This window comes from Andrena cerasifolii, chromosome 12, assembly GCF_050908995.1.
Source record: "Andrena cerasifolii isolate SP2316 chromosome 12, iyAndCera1_principal, whole genome shotgun sequence".
NCBI classification, from domain to species: Eukaryota; Metazoa; Arthropoda; class Insecta; order Hymenoptera; family Andrenidae; genus Andrena; species Andrena cerasifolii.
The window spans coordinates 5,257,267-5,271,595 of NC_135129.1; the positions used below are offsets into that span (position 1 = coordinate 5,257,267).

Here is a 14,329-nt window from a genome sequence, read left to right on the forward strand (position 1 = left end):
TTGTCTGCAGGCTGCTTACACCTCACTGCATAAATAAGCAACGGATAGGTCTGTTCGCCCCACTCAAGGGATGAAATGTTCCTGGCGGAGCAGGAAAAGCTGCCGCCTCCCATCGAAGCATCCCAGTCGATCGTACTTTCTCCACCGTCATCGACAACTTCCAGAAAACTTTCGAGCACTCTTTACCGCAACGACACTTCGCAATCTCCGCGACGACTGTTTTCTGCAGCACGAGGGGGAGAGAATGGCGGAGGAAGAAAGGCCTCGTGTCCTTACCGCGAACGGTTCGAGTCAAGGGAAACGTGAAATTGGAGAGAAGGCTCGACTTGTCAGATAGAGAACGGTGGGGTCTCCATTGCGGAATGCTGGACCCAACGGTGACAGCTGTGCGGAGCAGATTGCACGAATCGAGTGGGCCAACAACGACGACTCGAAAATCGTATTAAACCCCCGTGGCACACGCGTATCGGGGTCGGCTATGTATTTCGCTTCTGAATCGTAAAACGCAATAATTCGTGACGAGGCGAGGCGATACGACGCGTTTGTGTTATTTTCAATGGCGCCGGAAGAAACGAGCCTTGGATGGCGATGGAAACAGACATATCGCAAGTAATAGCAGAACTTGATATGATTTAATCGAAGCTTACAAGAATCTTTCGAAATAGAAAAGAAGAGATTGCATGGTCGAACCTTATACGAATATCTTGAAGAACCCTTCAAGACGTTTGAACCTCACAGAAGACACTAATTATTTGGCAGAGCGGTAATAGTTTAAAGAAGATCGAAAAAGGTGTGAAGTGTTAGTATATCTCTGAGATATCTGTTGTCAGCTAGGGAAGTACGCGATGTGAAAAGGCCCTGTACCAAAGGCAGAAGAAATCAAATAGAGCATTCTGGAATCTCCTATCAATATTTTCCCATTTTCATCGTTATTACTTCTGAAATATTTAACGAGGTTCAAATATTACTTACGAGAAATTTGAGTAATTATGAATGCATTGGAAGTTAATTGGTAGGGCACCGTCGAATCATAGATCTAATCAATGACTTCTGATTTCTAAATCAGCTGTGTGATACCAAATGTGTTGGAATTTTGTGATGCAGAATTTCTCCCGAAAGCATTACTTTATTCTGAAAAACTAACCTCGGAGCGAACCATTATTAGCCCAGGGCTCGAGGAGCATAGAATTTCTTGTCCCAGCCGTGCAGATTATTTCACCCACCGGGCACATATGTACGTATCCCGCGTTTTTCCTCGACCTGGCTAACGAGGAGGTCCCGAAATCGAATTAAAGAGAAAAACACATAGGGGAGAGGGGGGGGGGGGGGCGAGAAAAAAGAAAACACTCGACGAATGTTTCACTGTGCAGCGGCTGATGTTCCGCGCGCGATTCAATCCGCCGCATCTGAATAATGAAAGCTGTTTTCGATTTGCTGGGAAAATGAGCACGCGGCTAGATTATGTATGCGCCTGGATGTCTTTTTAATTAATGGCAGCTTGCGGAGGTGGTATTTTGCGCGACTTCAAAAAAATCCTTGAAAACACAAAGCGAGGGATCGAAAAACTGTCCTTTATACCGATGCACATTGTCGATCTATCTCCTACTCGATTGATTTTCGAAAAATAAATTCAGGCCACTGGACATCAACGAAGCGAAGGGTCTCTGTTTGCCGAACAAATGCATTTCAATCAACGTTCCTAAAAAAGCCACTGCTCGGCTTCAACCCATTCAAAATCTACCCCCCCGCAGAATGGAGAAAATATAGAATACGTCCAAAGTCGATTCGATATCGAGTCGCGGAGCGCAGCAGCCGGCTGCTAATTAGAAACAATTTAACGCGACCAAGTGTAGTGGCATTATCAGGAGGTCGAGGCTCAGTCTCTGACCGTGGTAGCGTCCAATCGGGCTTCCAGGCACTGGACTCTGTTTGAATCCTAGCCAGGGTGCTCGAGACCTCGCGGAAACTGACGCTGGCGAGGACAACGGGGTCTGGGTGGCGGCGATAAACAGCTTACTTTCAGCAGGCTCCTCGATAAAGCTGCGAAGACAACGGACGCGACGCCGTACAATGCGGCTGCGCGGAACTTTGTCCTGAACTTGAGGTCCTGGAGGTGGAATTAAAAGGGGGCTTCGATTCGCCAGATAAGACGGCGGCCACCACAGCCAAAACAACGGGGACCATTCATTCGGGCGACGATAACAGCTGTACGAAGCAGATTGCGCGGGTCAAGTGGACGTCCGGGATTCCATCCGCCGTTCTCCCCTCCCACTGCTGGAACTTCCGTTTAATTTTATTTCGAACTTGACTTCGCTGAAGAACGATTCGAACTTGCGCGGTAAGCTTTCAAAGAAAGAGGTGGAAAAGGATCGCTTGGTCTGGACGATAGGATTCTGTGATCGTTTCCTCGAGATCCGCGGGAAATTTCAGGTTAATTAACTTTGATGGATTCTTGTATAGGGTTTCCATAACACCTGAGACTTGTAAGAATTTTTTTTAGGAGAATAGGTTACGGGAAACTTTAGGTGTTCTCTTATTACAGAGATACACTTACTTGAGATCGTATTTAAAGTTAAACGAAAGTCTTTAAAGTGTACATGCGTGTATAATTTAATTCATCTTGCATTTGTGCTGTGGTGTCTTTAAACTTTATTTAAATAAAAATGTCGAATAACGAATAACGGTTAAAAATAGTCGAGTGAAATTAAAGTCGGAGTTAAAGTTGAAAAATTTATGTGACGTTGAAGTTGAAACGCTCGAAGAATAAAATAATTAACTTTATTCGTCAAATAATCTGAAGTTAAACTAACCTTTATTCGATCCGTTATTTAAATAATTTTTTACTCAGACAATGCCCAACTCTGTTAGAAAGCTGCAGAGGGAAGAAAGGATCATAGTGCGCAAACAAGAAGGGAGAGTCGCCCGACCAGCGGAATCAAGTAGAAAAGGTCAATGTGTGGTCAGACGCTGCGCGTACTACTTTGAAGACGATTCTATGGCGATTTTGATGAATCAGAAGTGAAAAAGATATATTTCGGCTGAAGTGCAGCTTCTTAAAGCTACTTTCAATTAGTTCTGCGCGGTTAAACAATTTCTATATGGTATTTCAAGAGGCATTAACTTTTATTAAGTTACGAAGTTCCAAGTGCTCTTCCACAGGAATATTCTTATTCAAAGTATATATTAGAGTTTAAACTATTAAATGTGACGTAGCTTGCTAGTATTTCGTGCAGCTCTAAACTAATCGAATTATTTAAATGCAATGCAAGAAGTTTTCATTACAGGCGTAATGTGAGACACATTACGCAACTCCGAAGGAAACTTCGTCATAGACTGCGCTTTAATTTTACTTGCTTCAGAAACACCAAACACGGATCGCATCGCGTTGCAGTGACAGCTGTACGCAACAGACTCCAAGAAACTCGAAATTCGTATAAATAGGATTAAGTTTCGCGAAACTTGCTGCAGGTAAAAGTGTCACGCTCTTATCCACGTAACCATTTTACTGCTCGCCAAACTACAAAATACTAGTTTAATATTACGCTAAATCTAGAAGAACATAACTTCGCGACCCTTTGCAATAACAAATCTTACACACATTTCACGCGTCAACCTCAGATATCTAAACTCTCGTATTAATGACAGAAATGCGATGAACGAGGTCGATTCAATTTTCAGGACGCGGAAGAAATTTCTGAAAGAGGATGGATATTTTACAAGACGACAGATTTCGACGTCAGATCAGGTCAATAAATCAATGTTTCGCGGTGACGTTTCTATATAAATTTTAACAGCAGACGAAAACTACTTGTCTGAACCGAGTTCGATGGTCGCAAACGTAATCACCGTAGCTCCAATTTATCATAGTTCAGTCCGCCGCGATAAAGTACGCTTCCGAAACGAAGTTAGTGCTACAATGAAAGGAATGGAGTCGTCGGGGGTTCGTGAAACTAGAGACGGATATCCAATCGGGATGTCGAAGGTCAAGGAGCTATCACGGCACAAATTGGGTTACCGAGGGCGGAGCGTATCGGGGGAATCCTATTTCCAACTCGCTATTTTTCTGGTGCCCCACCGAGGTTCCACGTTTTTATGCCGGATAACAGCGCGAGTTTCCCCCCTGTTATCCGACCCGATCTTTGAATCTCCACAACTTCGTCCAGTTCGTAACTACCCCTGCTTTTCAACTTTTCTCGAATCGATGATTCCGGACGGATCTCGCCCAACGAAACACGCGTTACCCTACATTTGCCTCCGATTTTCCCTCGGAACGATACCAATTCTGTATCTTATTTGGAAATGCAAATTCTGATGCGCAATTCTTTGCTCCTCGATTGACATTTCATGTATTCTACAAAGTTCCGCGATCACAACTATCGCACTGTTCAAAGTAATCGGAAGATAAAATCATTCTTCGATAAGACATCGCAGGTTTTGAACATAAACATTCAATGAAATAATTAATTACGAAGGCACTGTCTCTAATAATCAGATTGAGTATTGAATAAAAATTTTGCGACAGGGTAGATGCACCATTTGTGGCCACTTTAAGGTATTGTACCAGTTTTGGCCACTTCTTAAAAAATATAATGTTTTTCCGGGTAAACAATGAATGTCACCTTATATTTCTGGCTACATATTTTATATATACTAAACAAAATATTTATGATGTGAAATTCTGCACATAATAATGATCTGCAGGCAATTTAAAAATAAGATATAATTATGCACGTGGCCGAAAACAGTGTAATGGTCACAAACGGTACATCTACCCTAGTTGATATTGTATATTCCTTCGTTTCTCATTTTAGACGCGAGATCTTTTAATCGTTTCGAAGCATGTGCAGTGATTCCATGACCTTTGTCGCTTTCCACCATCGTGGTTCAAGTTTCCAGCGTTTCTCGCTGTTAAAAATCTGACGTACGACGGGATAGGATCTCCGGAACGCGAGGGAAGCTGATCCGAGGGCTGCCGTTTTATGTGATTCCGCGAAGAAAGAGAAACCTACCTGCCAGACGGCCGTACCGCTGAAACATTCGCTCCACATCGGTCTTGCTGCACTGAAACGTGTTTAGATTCCCGACGAAAACCCGGGAATTCACCGCCTGTGGGTCCTGCGAATTGGTCTGGTTGCCCACTTTGCTCATCTTCATCGCCTGGAACAGAGGATTGTAACGGATACGGTTTATCGCCGGACGTGATTTGAGTGACGATGCAATGAAAAGTGATACACAGCGATACAGTCATTTTATTGGTTCCCCCGTTTAATAGAACCCAGTCGACAACGGGGGCAACGTTACCGGAGCATTTTATGACATTCATTTTCGGATTCGGCACAGCTTCGTGGGCACGTTTTATCGACGATCCTGTCATCGTTTAATCTTCTCGATTTTATACGTGTTCATGGCACGCGTATCGGTACGTAAATCGACGCGAAACGGTGGTACTGGAGGGTGCAGCGGGAAGGGTGAACAATTTTGTGACGTCTTGTGATAAAGCGTTGAATACAGAGCAAGATGAATTTCATAGATACTTATTCGTTTTTTCCTTTGCGAAAAAAGAGAGCTTTGAGAAATATTTCAATTCTATTGTTGGATGCAAGAAGGGCCTCGGTGTCGAAAATCAGTTTTGAGAAAAGTTTCTCTAAACATTCAGAAGTGAGATATTTCTTACAGATAGCGAAGTTGTTAAACTGTTTATAATATTCAGAAAATTCGGATATCTCCTTTGTAGTTGCGTTATTGCATTATTAGTTGAATTATGTAATAAATTCATCAGTGAAATTAATTTTAATTATAGCCCTCTCAGGCCCTTTCTGCATAAAATAAAGAAATATAGAAAACAATGTTTTATTCTCATATTTTTTAAGTCGGCGCCTCATCACTTTCACTGTGCAAATCTGGCACCGACTTAAAAAAATTGAGAGTCGTAGATTAAATAAGGGAAAAAGTTATTTTTTACTTTTTACTGCATTTTTATTTTTTTCAGATCGGTTTTAATTTCTTTTTAAATTTTGTTTTTTTAACTTTTTAGTTTTATATATATTGACACAACGTGCTGAGGAGATATACGCATACGTACATAAAATAATAATAATTAGGTGACAGAAGTCTTTATTATTAACCAGAACTGGCAAAATATTTTGTCAATATTGTCTGGGATAGGACCACCGGGGGCATCGCCCTCTTTCGAATAAAAGAAAGATCATCGAAATTGCTCCATATGCTGAGGAGTTATGCGCGGACAAACATAAAAAAAAGAGAAAAAAAATACTCCTTTTTGAAGTCGGCTAAAAATATAACGAAAAGGTGCAGCTCCCAACAGCTAAAAGCTTCCTTTTAACCCAATTGTATATTTCAATTCCCTTTTACATTACCATGTGCGTAAAAATATTGCGATGGAATAATAAAAAATTCATTACTCCGCGAACAGCATGGGCAATGAACAAAATTACACCCCCTCCCCGAGCCGCGAACGACGCAAAACGCATATTTAAGCGTCGCTATTTTTTCCCCGCCATTAATTTACAATTCGCCGCGTCCCGACGAAAAATGGGGATTAAAATGGAATAACATCGGCAGCCTCGTCGGGAATCGATGAAACCATATTTCCCGGGTTAATGAACAGCCCCGGCGCGGCAGTTCCCGGCGATTTAATGAGATTCGCAGACGTTCTTTAAACCGTTCCAAAGACGCGGCCGTCGCTATCCGCGACACGAGAGCGAGAAATTAATTAACGCGTCGCGAACCCATTGGAAAAAGACATGGATTTGGCCCCGTCCCCCCCGGTGTTTCGTTTTGCAAGGCATAATGTGCCGCAAAACTAACGAGGTCGTTAGCCATGCCGATGGTAATCGTGGGCATGGGTTCGACAGGGGCGACGCGACTGCGATCTCCATGGAATCGGTTAATCTTACGGGCGATCGTGTGTTAATTGGACGGCGATAATTGAAAGGAGCTGTCACGACATCAAAGGGAACATTTTTTTCCCTCCGATGCTCGATCGCCAGACTTTTTAATTGCTCGTTGTTTAATACGGTTTAATGCTCGCGACCTCTGCTTGGACTTGCTTTGATCCTGCTTGCAACGAAGTGTCATCAATAGGTAGTTTTTTGCCCCTCTTTTTTATTTGTAGTGTCGCATTTCACATGTCGCTGGGCATTATTAAATTTCGGGGGAATTAATAACAGTTTCTGTGTGTCGGAATAATTGGTCGGTTTGTTCGTGATTAATTATTATGTTGGGAAGGAGTAATAATAATTTATGGGTTTGGAAATAAAGAGTTGTTTAACAGAGCAAGTCCGAGTAGAACGTTTCATAAAAGTTTGGAACTATTAAATCGAGATTCTATATATATATATACACGATCAAATCTCTGTTTTTGGATACGCTGGGTATCCGTAGGACGAATGGTTTCAAACACTCTGTTTCTTCTGAAGTAAAATTGACTGGTATATTTCTGGAAATGAAGGTACGAATTGTTTACTGTTTCCATGTTATCGGTAAAAGCGACGTGGCAATCTCTTATCGATTAAAACTGCCCTCCGCATCGGTGGTTAATTTTGACGTTCGCCCCAATATGTACTCTGGTTTCATATAAGTGGCGATACTTATAGCGCGTGGCCTTTTAATATCGCGCCCGCGTCGGTCGATGACCACATTAATCCGCGTGATGGAGAAGAGCAACTGTAGCTCCGTCTGCTAACTTCGCGATATTTTTACAACTCTTTCTCGTGACACGCAGTTTGATGACTTCAATTTAAACACGGGATCAGTCAATTGACTATAAAATTCAAGTAAATTAACTAAGATCGCGCCGAACAATAATAATAATCGCACACGTCGTATAATACATCTATTAATGGTATATAATATAATTGTGGACGTAACCACCCCTTAATATTGGCTTGATTGATGTCGGTAATTACTGGCGAGAACGTTCAGTCAAGGGAAATTGGAGGTGCGTCTAATTAGTCTCGCAGGAGGCCTGTCCTTTAATTAGCGTAAATCACAGGAATTTTCACGGTCACCTGTTTGCAATACAAACAGGATAAGACACTCGCAATTAATTTCGCGGAAAAACAAGCAACATTCTTCCTGCTTCCAAGTCAACCACTGCCCTGTTGCAACATCATCTCCCCACTGTTATCAATGAACCCGCAAGTCCTCAAACAGTTAAAAAAAAAAAAGCAGCGCAATGCAAGCAGATTCATCAACGCGTAATCATTTAACTGAACGCGCGAGAAATCGCCGTAACGCGAACAATGATAAAGAGACACTAGCAGTGGAGGCGTGTTTTTTGAAACGGTTCGTCGTCCTTTGGCGATCATCCACCCCCTGGTACGCAAACGGTCACAATGTGCTTTCACAAACGCATTCGACAACTGCCCGGCATTTTGCGCGCGCGTTAGTTTAATGCCACACTTAACACGGATGATATTTTCGCGCAAACATATCCAGCGGCGGAAATCTGCGCTGGCCGAAAAAAGCAGCGCAACGCTCGGAGCGGAAAACACGGCTTCCGAGGGGATGTCGGGTGGGACCGTGGAGGGGGGGGGGGTCAGGGGGTTGGCGATGCTCATCGTCAATTTTATGCATTTCGATTTCCAATTTCACATGAGACCGCTTGTACGTGCACGCGAGTTACGTGGAATTCGAAAACCCCGTCGCTACATATTTTTTTGTTTCCGCGGCGAAAGTCTCGAACACACAGTTTTCGGTTTTATTTTCGGTTATTTCTTTCACTCTGCTGCGCCGCACAGTGGCTGTATTTCCATTACTTCCAGCTAGGCGCGTGATGTTCTCGGCAACATTGAATAAAAACTCTCGTTTGTTGCGTCCTGTCAATGTTTTCGTCGTGCTCAGGGTTTCAAATAACCGCAGGGAGGGTGGGGGGGATGAACGGGGGTTTGCGTTTTATAATTACCGGGCAACAACGAACCAAATTTCTCATCTCGATTTCATACGTCAGACGCGCGTTGTGGCGTAGGAATTTATTCAGCAAATGTTGCGCAAATTGTAAAGAATCTTGGAAACACGTTGAAGCTTTGCAGGAGTTTATTTTAAGCTACATTAGTGACACTGCAGGAGCAGCATAAAGCTTCTTTTTTGCATAATTTTAAAGGGCTCTTCGTGTAACGAAGACACATGGAAAATATCATGTTTATGTAACTCAAACATTCTCGACAAACTCTGCAAGAGAGCTAAGCAGTGGAACAGTCTGTAATTCCTGCTAAGTCGATTATCAGACGTGTCTGACTATAAAGGATCCACTATCCCTTGTTCTCTTATAATGGACTCTTGTCGCTCAATATTTCTTTCCCATTTACAAGAAAATTGGTTAAACTAGAAGATAGTTCATTGTACATTCTTCCTTTAAACTAAACATTCGTTGACGTTTCTGTTAAAAAGCATGAAGGCGAACTTGTTTCTACATTTCCGCTAGGTTTCGACCACTTTCTAGGACGCTGTTTATGAAGCATTAAAATCCGCTCGGCGCGGTGCTATTGGTTTTTGGTGTGTAACGACGAAAAAGTATCAAAGCTAAATGCGGAATGTAAAATGCGCGACTCGTCTCATGACGAGTGCAAGATAAGGGCTATCATTTCCGTATATTGATTCGCATTTGCAAGAGGCTATCAGCTCCATTATGATACCTCTTCCCTTTACTGCCACGCGAACCGAATGTCTTGATAATATTCTAGCTTCGATATTGATGTATAATGAACCACAGTAGAGGGGTATTCTTGTGGGAATTCAGTCAACGTGGAATTATTTAAGAGAACAGGCAACTGGATTAAAGGAGGATGTACGTGAATAATTAACCGAAGTGCAGAAAACGAAATTATAAAAGCGCCATTGCAATATTACAATACGACGAATATAGCAATTCAATATATTATATCTAAGCTTTTATAAGCTTCTTATGTTTCAGGGGTATAAAACACGAAACTGCCACAACCCCAAAGTCGTTGAAACGTTTCGTTCAATCACGCACCACTTTTACAAAAAACAGTATTTTTTAATTTACTCGTATACCTCCCAAGATAATCTTATATAGAACTAAAACAATTTTGGTTTTTTATTCTAAGTCAAAAATTGAAGGAGAAATATTTGCGGCCGCGAAACGCTGTTATTCAGAAGAAGCTTCTTTTGTTAAAATGTGGTGCTGCCATTTTGTATTAAAATAATTTAAAAAAAATTGTAATCGTACTTCAAAGTATGTACAATAAATACCTTCAAACAGATATTGTATTCCATTCACTATACTGGCATAAAAAATTCTCAAAATCAGGCTGCCTCTCCGGCCTCTACAGTGGCATTACCCCTTAAGCTTTTTATAACGTACAAGTTGCCTATAAAAGTTTGCGAAGGATGTGGCTTTCTTTATAGTTTCAGCCAATGTGCATATACTCGAAATTCATATTTCTGCTTGAATGAAATTTCAATAAGGAAACGGTGCTGGAACGTCAATCATCCGAACCAACATTCCTCGGAAATGTTAAAGCACATTTCATCGGCCACTAGCGCAGCTGCAAATGCTAATTCGAAGTGAATTCTTTGGCGTGCGAATTCAGCGAAAACATCTGAGCTGGTGTGCATAGTTCGTGTATCTTTGGCCACGTTGCAACATAAATAACGGCGACAGTGGGACGAGATTCTAGTCCACCAGACGAACGTGTAATTAGAAATCTGCACGCGGTCGGGTCACGTGCGCCGATCGCAGAATTTACACGGGTTGCGGCGATTCGTCCTAGAGAAATTTAGTCGCAATGAAATTTTTATTCCCCACCCGGGGCGCAAGTTTCAAGCCGCGGAGGACAAAACTTCTCCAATCCCGCGATGTTATATTCAGCCACCGTCGCGGTTGAATATCAAACGGGAATTAAAGCGGGGATCCGTTTTGAAAATAGTATGAAAATGAGCGGGATACGATGAAAACGAAAGAAGTTAAAGATCTCGGCGCTGCTGGGGGAGGAGCGGCGCGGATTCTCGAATTCAAACTTAATCTCTGCCGCGATCATCGGAAGTGGAAGTTCCTCAGGGAGGTATGAAACTAAGAAGATTATCCATAATTTATGTAGGAAGTAAAACAAAGAGTGGACTGCCAGTGATGGTGCTGTATAATTTCAGGTATCGTCACGTGGACTATCGCTCAGAGTTTCAGAATCTCGTTAACTTTCTTCCTGCCGACTCGGAACTCCTCCATTCTCGCTCCAGTATCCTGTACCTATCTATTTACGCGTAGGTACAGTATTCCGGACATACTTTCTCCGCGGTATTTTACGAACAAACTACGCGATAATAACGTGACGTATTTCACAAAGCAATAGATGCAATCACAGTAGTACTAGCATTTGAAGATTTAAAATTAGTATTTCTGGATTTGATTATATTATGAAAGCAGAGTAAATTATTCAAAAATACATAGCTTCTACAATTTCCAAATTCAGAAGCTATGTACTTTTGCATAATTTACTCTGCTTTCATATTATAATAAAATCAAATCTGGAAATACTAATACTAAATCTTCAAATGCTAGCACTTCTGCACTGCAGATAAATATAAAAGTCACGATTTACGTAGAATACAGTAGACTTTATTTGTGCAATTTTTTTAATGCTGGTCAGTTTAAAGTTTAAGCCAGTACAAACCACTTTGCATTGCCAGTTTCGTTGGTGATACTTTCCAAAGAGATTCGGTACGATTTGTGGGAAAGGGGACCACGAATCAATGAACCGGGTATGCAGTCCGTTCGTTGTCTAAAAGATATAACAAAGCAGGATGCTGGTCAGGCGTGCTGCTAATTATTCGATCGAGGGAAATTAGGGTCCCGCGTGGAGGCGGAATGCAGCACGTGTCCCCGGCCAATTATTAGGCCAAAGAAGCACGTGATTATTAACGAAGACGAAACAAGCAAGTTGGCCCGATGCAAGCATACAAATTCGTTCGAACAACCGAGCCTGGCATCAAGGTTCCTGCTCACGAACCCTTGGCTTCTTTTCTCCCTCTGGAAACTCCAGCACGTGGGCGACTACGAGACCAATGAACGCACCTGCACCGACGGCCAGTCGAAAGAAGAATCGAATGTGTTATTCCAGCAGGTCTCTTTTTCACAGCCCTATCGTTAATATTAACGACAGAAGTCACTGTACCAGATTTCTCATGGGAAAAAAGCCTTTGAATTGGTAAGTTGATAAGTTTTAAATTAAATATTAGCGAAGGCCTCAAAAAGGAAGGTTGTGAGAAATTCGGGGATGCGGGAACTGTATGAAGTTTTGCAATAATATTGTTTTTTGTAGAGTTTAAGCGAGGAAAATTATTTCAGATGAATTTGAGACAGGTGAGGAATTAAAGCTATTAACTGGTTAGCAGTTGTGTTAATTTTTAAACACAGAGTTTGTCTGTTATTTTATGGAGGAGTATGGATTGTTTTCTTACTGCCTTTGTTACTTTATTCTGGTAGATTTTTAAATCGGTGCTTCGCCTATTTTTTTGGCAAAGAATAAAAAATGTACCAATCAACGTGGTCATAACATATTCTGGGGGACAGGGATAAAGGATTTTTGAAAAAATAATCTGCGTTTGCAGATTTTGCGAGAAACATTCTGCCAATTAATTCAACAATGCGGGTTTTCGACGAACAGGAATATTCCTGAATTTTTCAGTACATGTCAAATATTCATTGAAATATATGAACAGAAAGAAGTAACAAAAAAATGTTGACGGCAATAAATTCCATAGAAACAAATTCTGTCAGATGTTCGACCTGTCCGGATCTGCTTGTCAATGTTCATCTATCCACGTACGTCAAATATTCATCAAAACCCAGAGACCGACATTACAAGCAAGACTGAGCCAGGGCAGAAAATCAATTTGCTTAATGTCCAAATTTAATTATGCTTCCTTTGTCTACGTTTGAAAGAAACGTTTAATTAAAAACCAATCTGTCCTGAAACTTTCGGTATCCTCTGTGCATCAAATACTCATAAGCTTGACAGAAGAGGAAATGCAAGTATAAATTTTAAAAGAAACCGATCGATACTACACCGAATAAAACCAGAATAAAACGGACAAAAATAAAATACACATTGGAAAGTAAAATCCAGCAGTCGTGTACTTCCTACGCAACCATTTATTTTCCTCAAGTCTGATCCCTCTCAGCTCGTTCCCTTTCATTTCCTATTTGCCAATAAATACTGAACGAGTACCAAAGTTTGCAGAAGATAAAAAATGCCTCAACCTTTGACACTTCGTTTTCCTAAATTAGGAGCTCACCTATCTCCCAATCGACCTAAGAATAAAACGACTCGATCTAAGAATAAAAGGTGATCGAGGGACAGGGTAACTTTAACGAGCCAAATGAGGCACAAAGGGTCAATATTCGAAATTTCACGCGTCCCGAAGTGAACCTTTCCCGTCCGATTGTATCTAAGCATAATGAGCTACTACAATTGCCTTCTCCCCAGCAAAACGGTAATCCCGCGTCGCTTTGAATTGCGCTCGTTACGAATCTATATAGCCGCGGCCCTCTTAAACACGGAATTTGGTAGCAATTGTACGATACGCGATTTCGAAGTCACCGTCGGATTGTGGCCGTGGCAAAATGGCGGATAGAAATATCGGCAATTTACTGGCCAGCTTTTCAGAATGTGAAACTCGGTTTACAGCTGCCATTACGCGTTCACCCGTTTCGATTTCGTTCGACGCTCGATCCTCTGAACTGTTAACGTTAGTCGATTGAATGGTGGATTATAGGTGCTTTCTTCTTTTATGGGTGTGCCGATGAAAAATAAGGAATAATATACAAATCTTAAGAATATGCTGTGACATCGAGGAATAAGGCCGTGAGCAACAATATACAATTAATGTATGATTTGAAAACGATGGAGGTAACAAGAAGGATAGACAAATTGATGAGAAATAATATATGGAATATAAAGTAGAAAATCAATGTAAATAGCTGAGTTATATGATTTCAGATGCAGGTTTGCTCAATTTCACTTTTTACTACTGATCTATAACTCCTTATTTTCGTTGCTATATTCTATATAAATAACAACAGAAATCGCACTATGTGACGTTTCAGAATTGCAAATTGAGTCGCAAAATTCGAAAATTTGGAATGTTCAGTTTAAATGTTCAAATCTGAGCAGGTGCGATGAAAAAGTAGAATCTCTCTCCTAGGTTTATCAGCGATAAGAGCTTCCATGTCAATCTGATATATTTTTGATCCGAGCAAAGTGGGAAGTGATAAAAGTGCAGCATTCTCTGGCACAGACTGGTGGCCACGCTCCTGCTACTCTCAGAAAAATTCAAACCCCCGACG

The 14,329-nt window shown here is 41.5% G+C and overlaps 1 protein-coding gene across 1 annotated transcript in view; it reads right to left on the minus strand.

Moving 5' to 3' along the window:
- Positions 1 to 14,329, minus strand: part of LOC143375545 (uncharacterized) — a 146,752-nt gene that overhangs the window by 113,414 nt on the left and 19,009 nt on the right. The window contains exon 2 of the mRNA XM_076824771.1: positions 5,010 to 5,157. Coding sequence (XP_076680886.1) covers positions 5,010 to 5,157 — 148 coding nt within the window. The remainder of the gene's footprint in view (positions 1 to 5,009; positions 5,158 to 14,329) is intronic.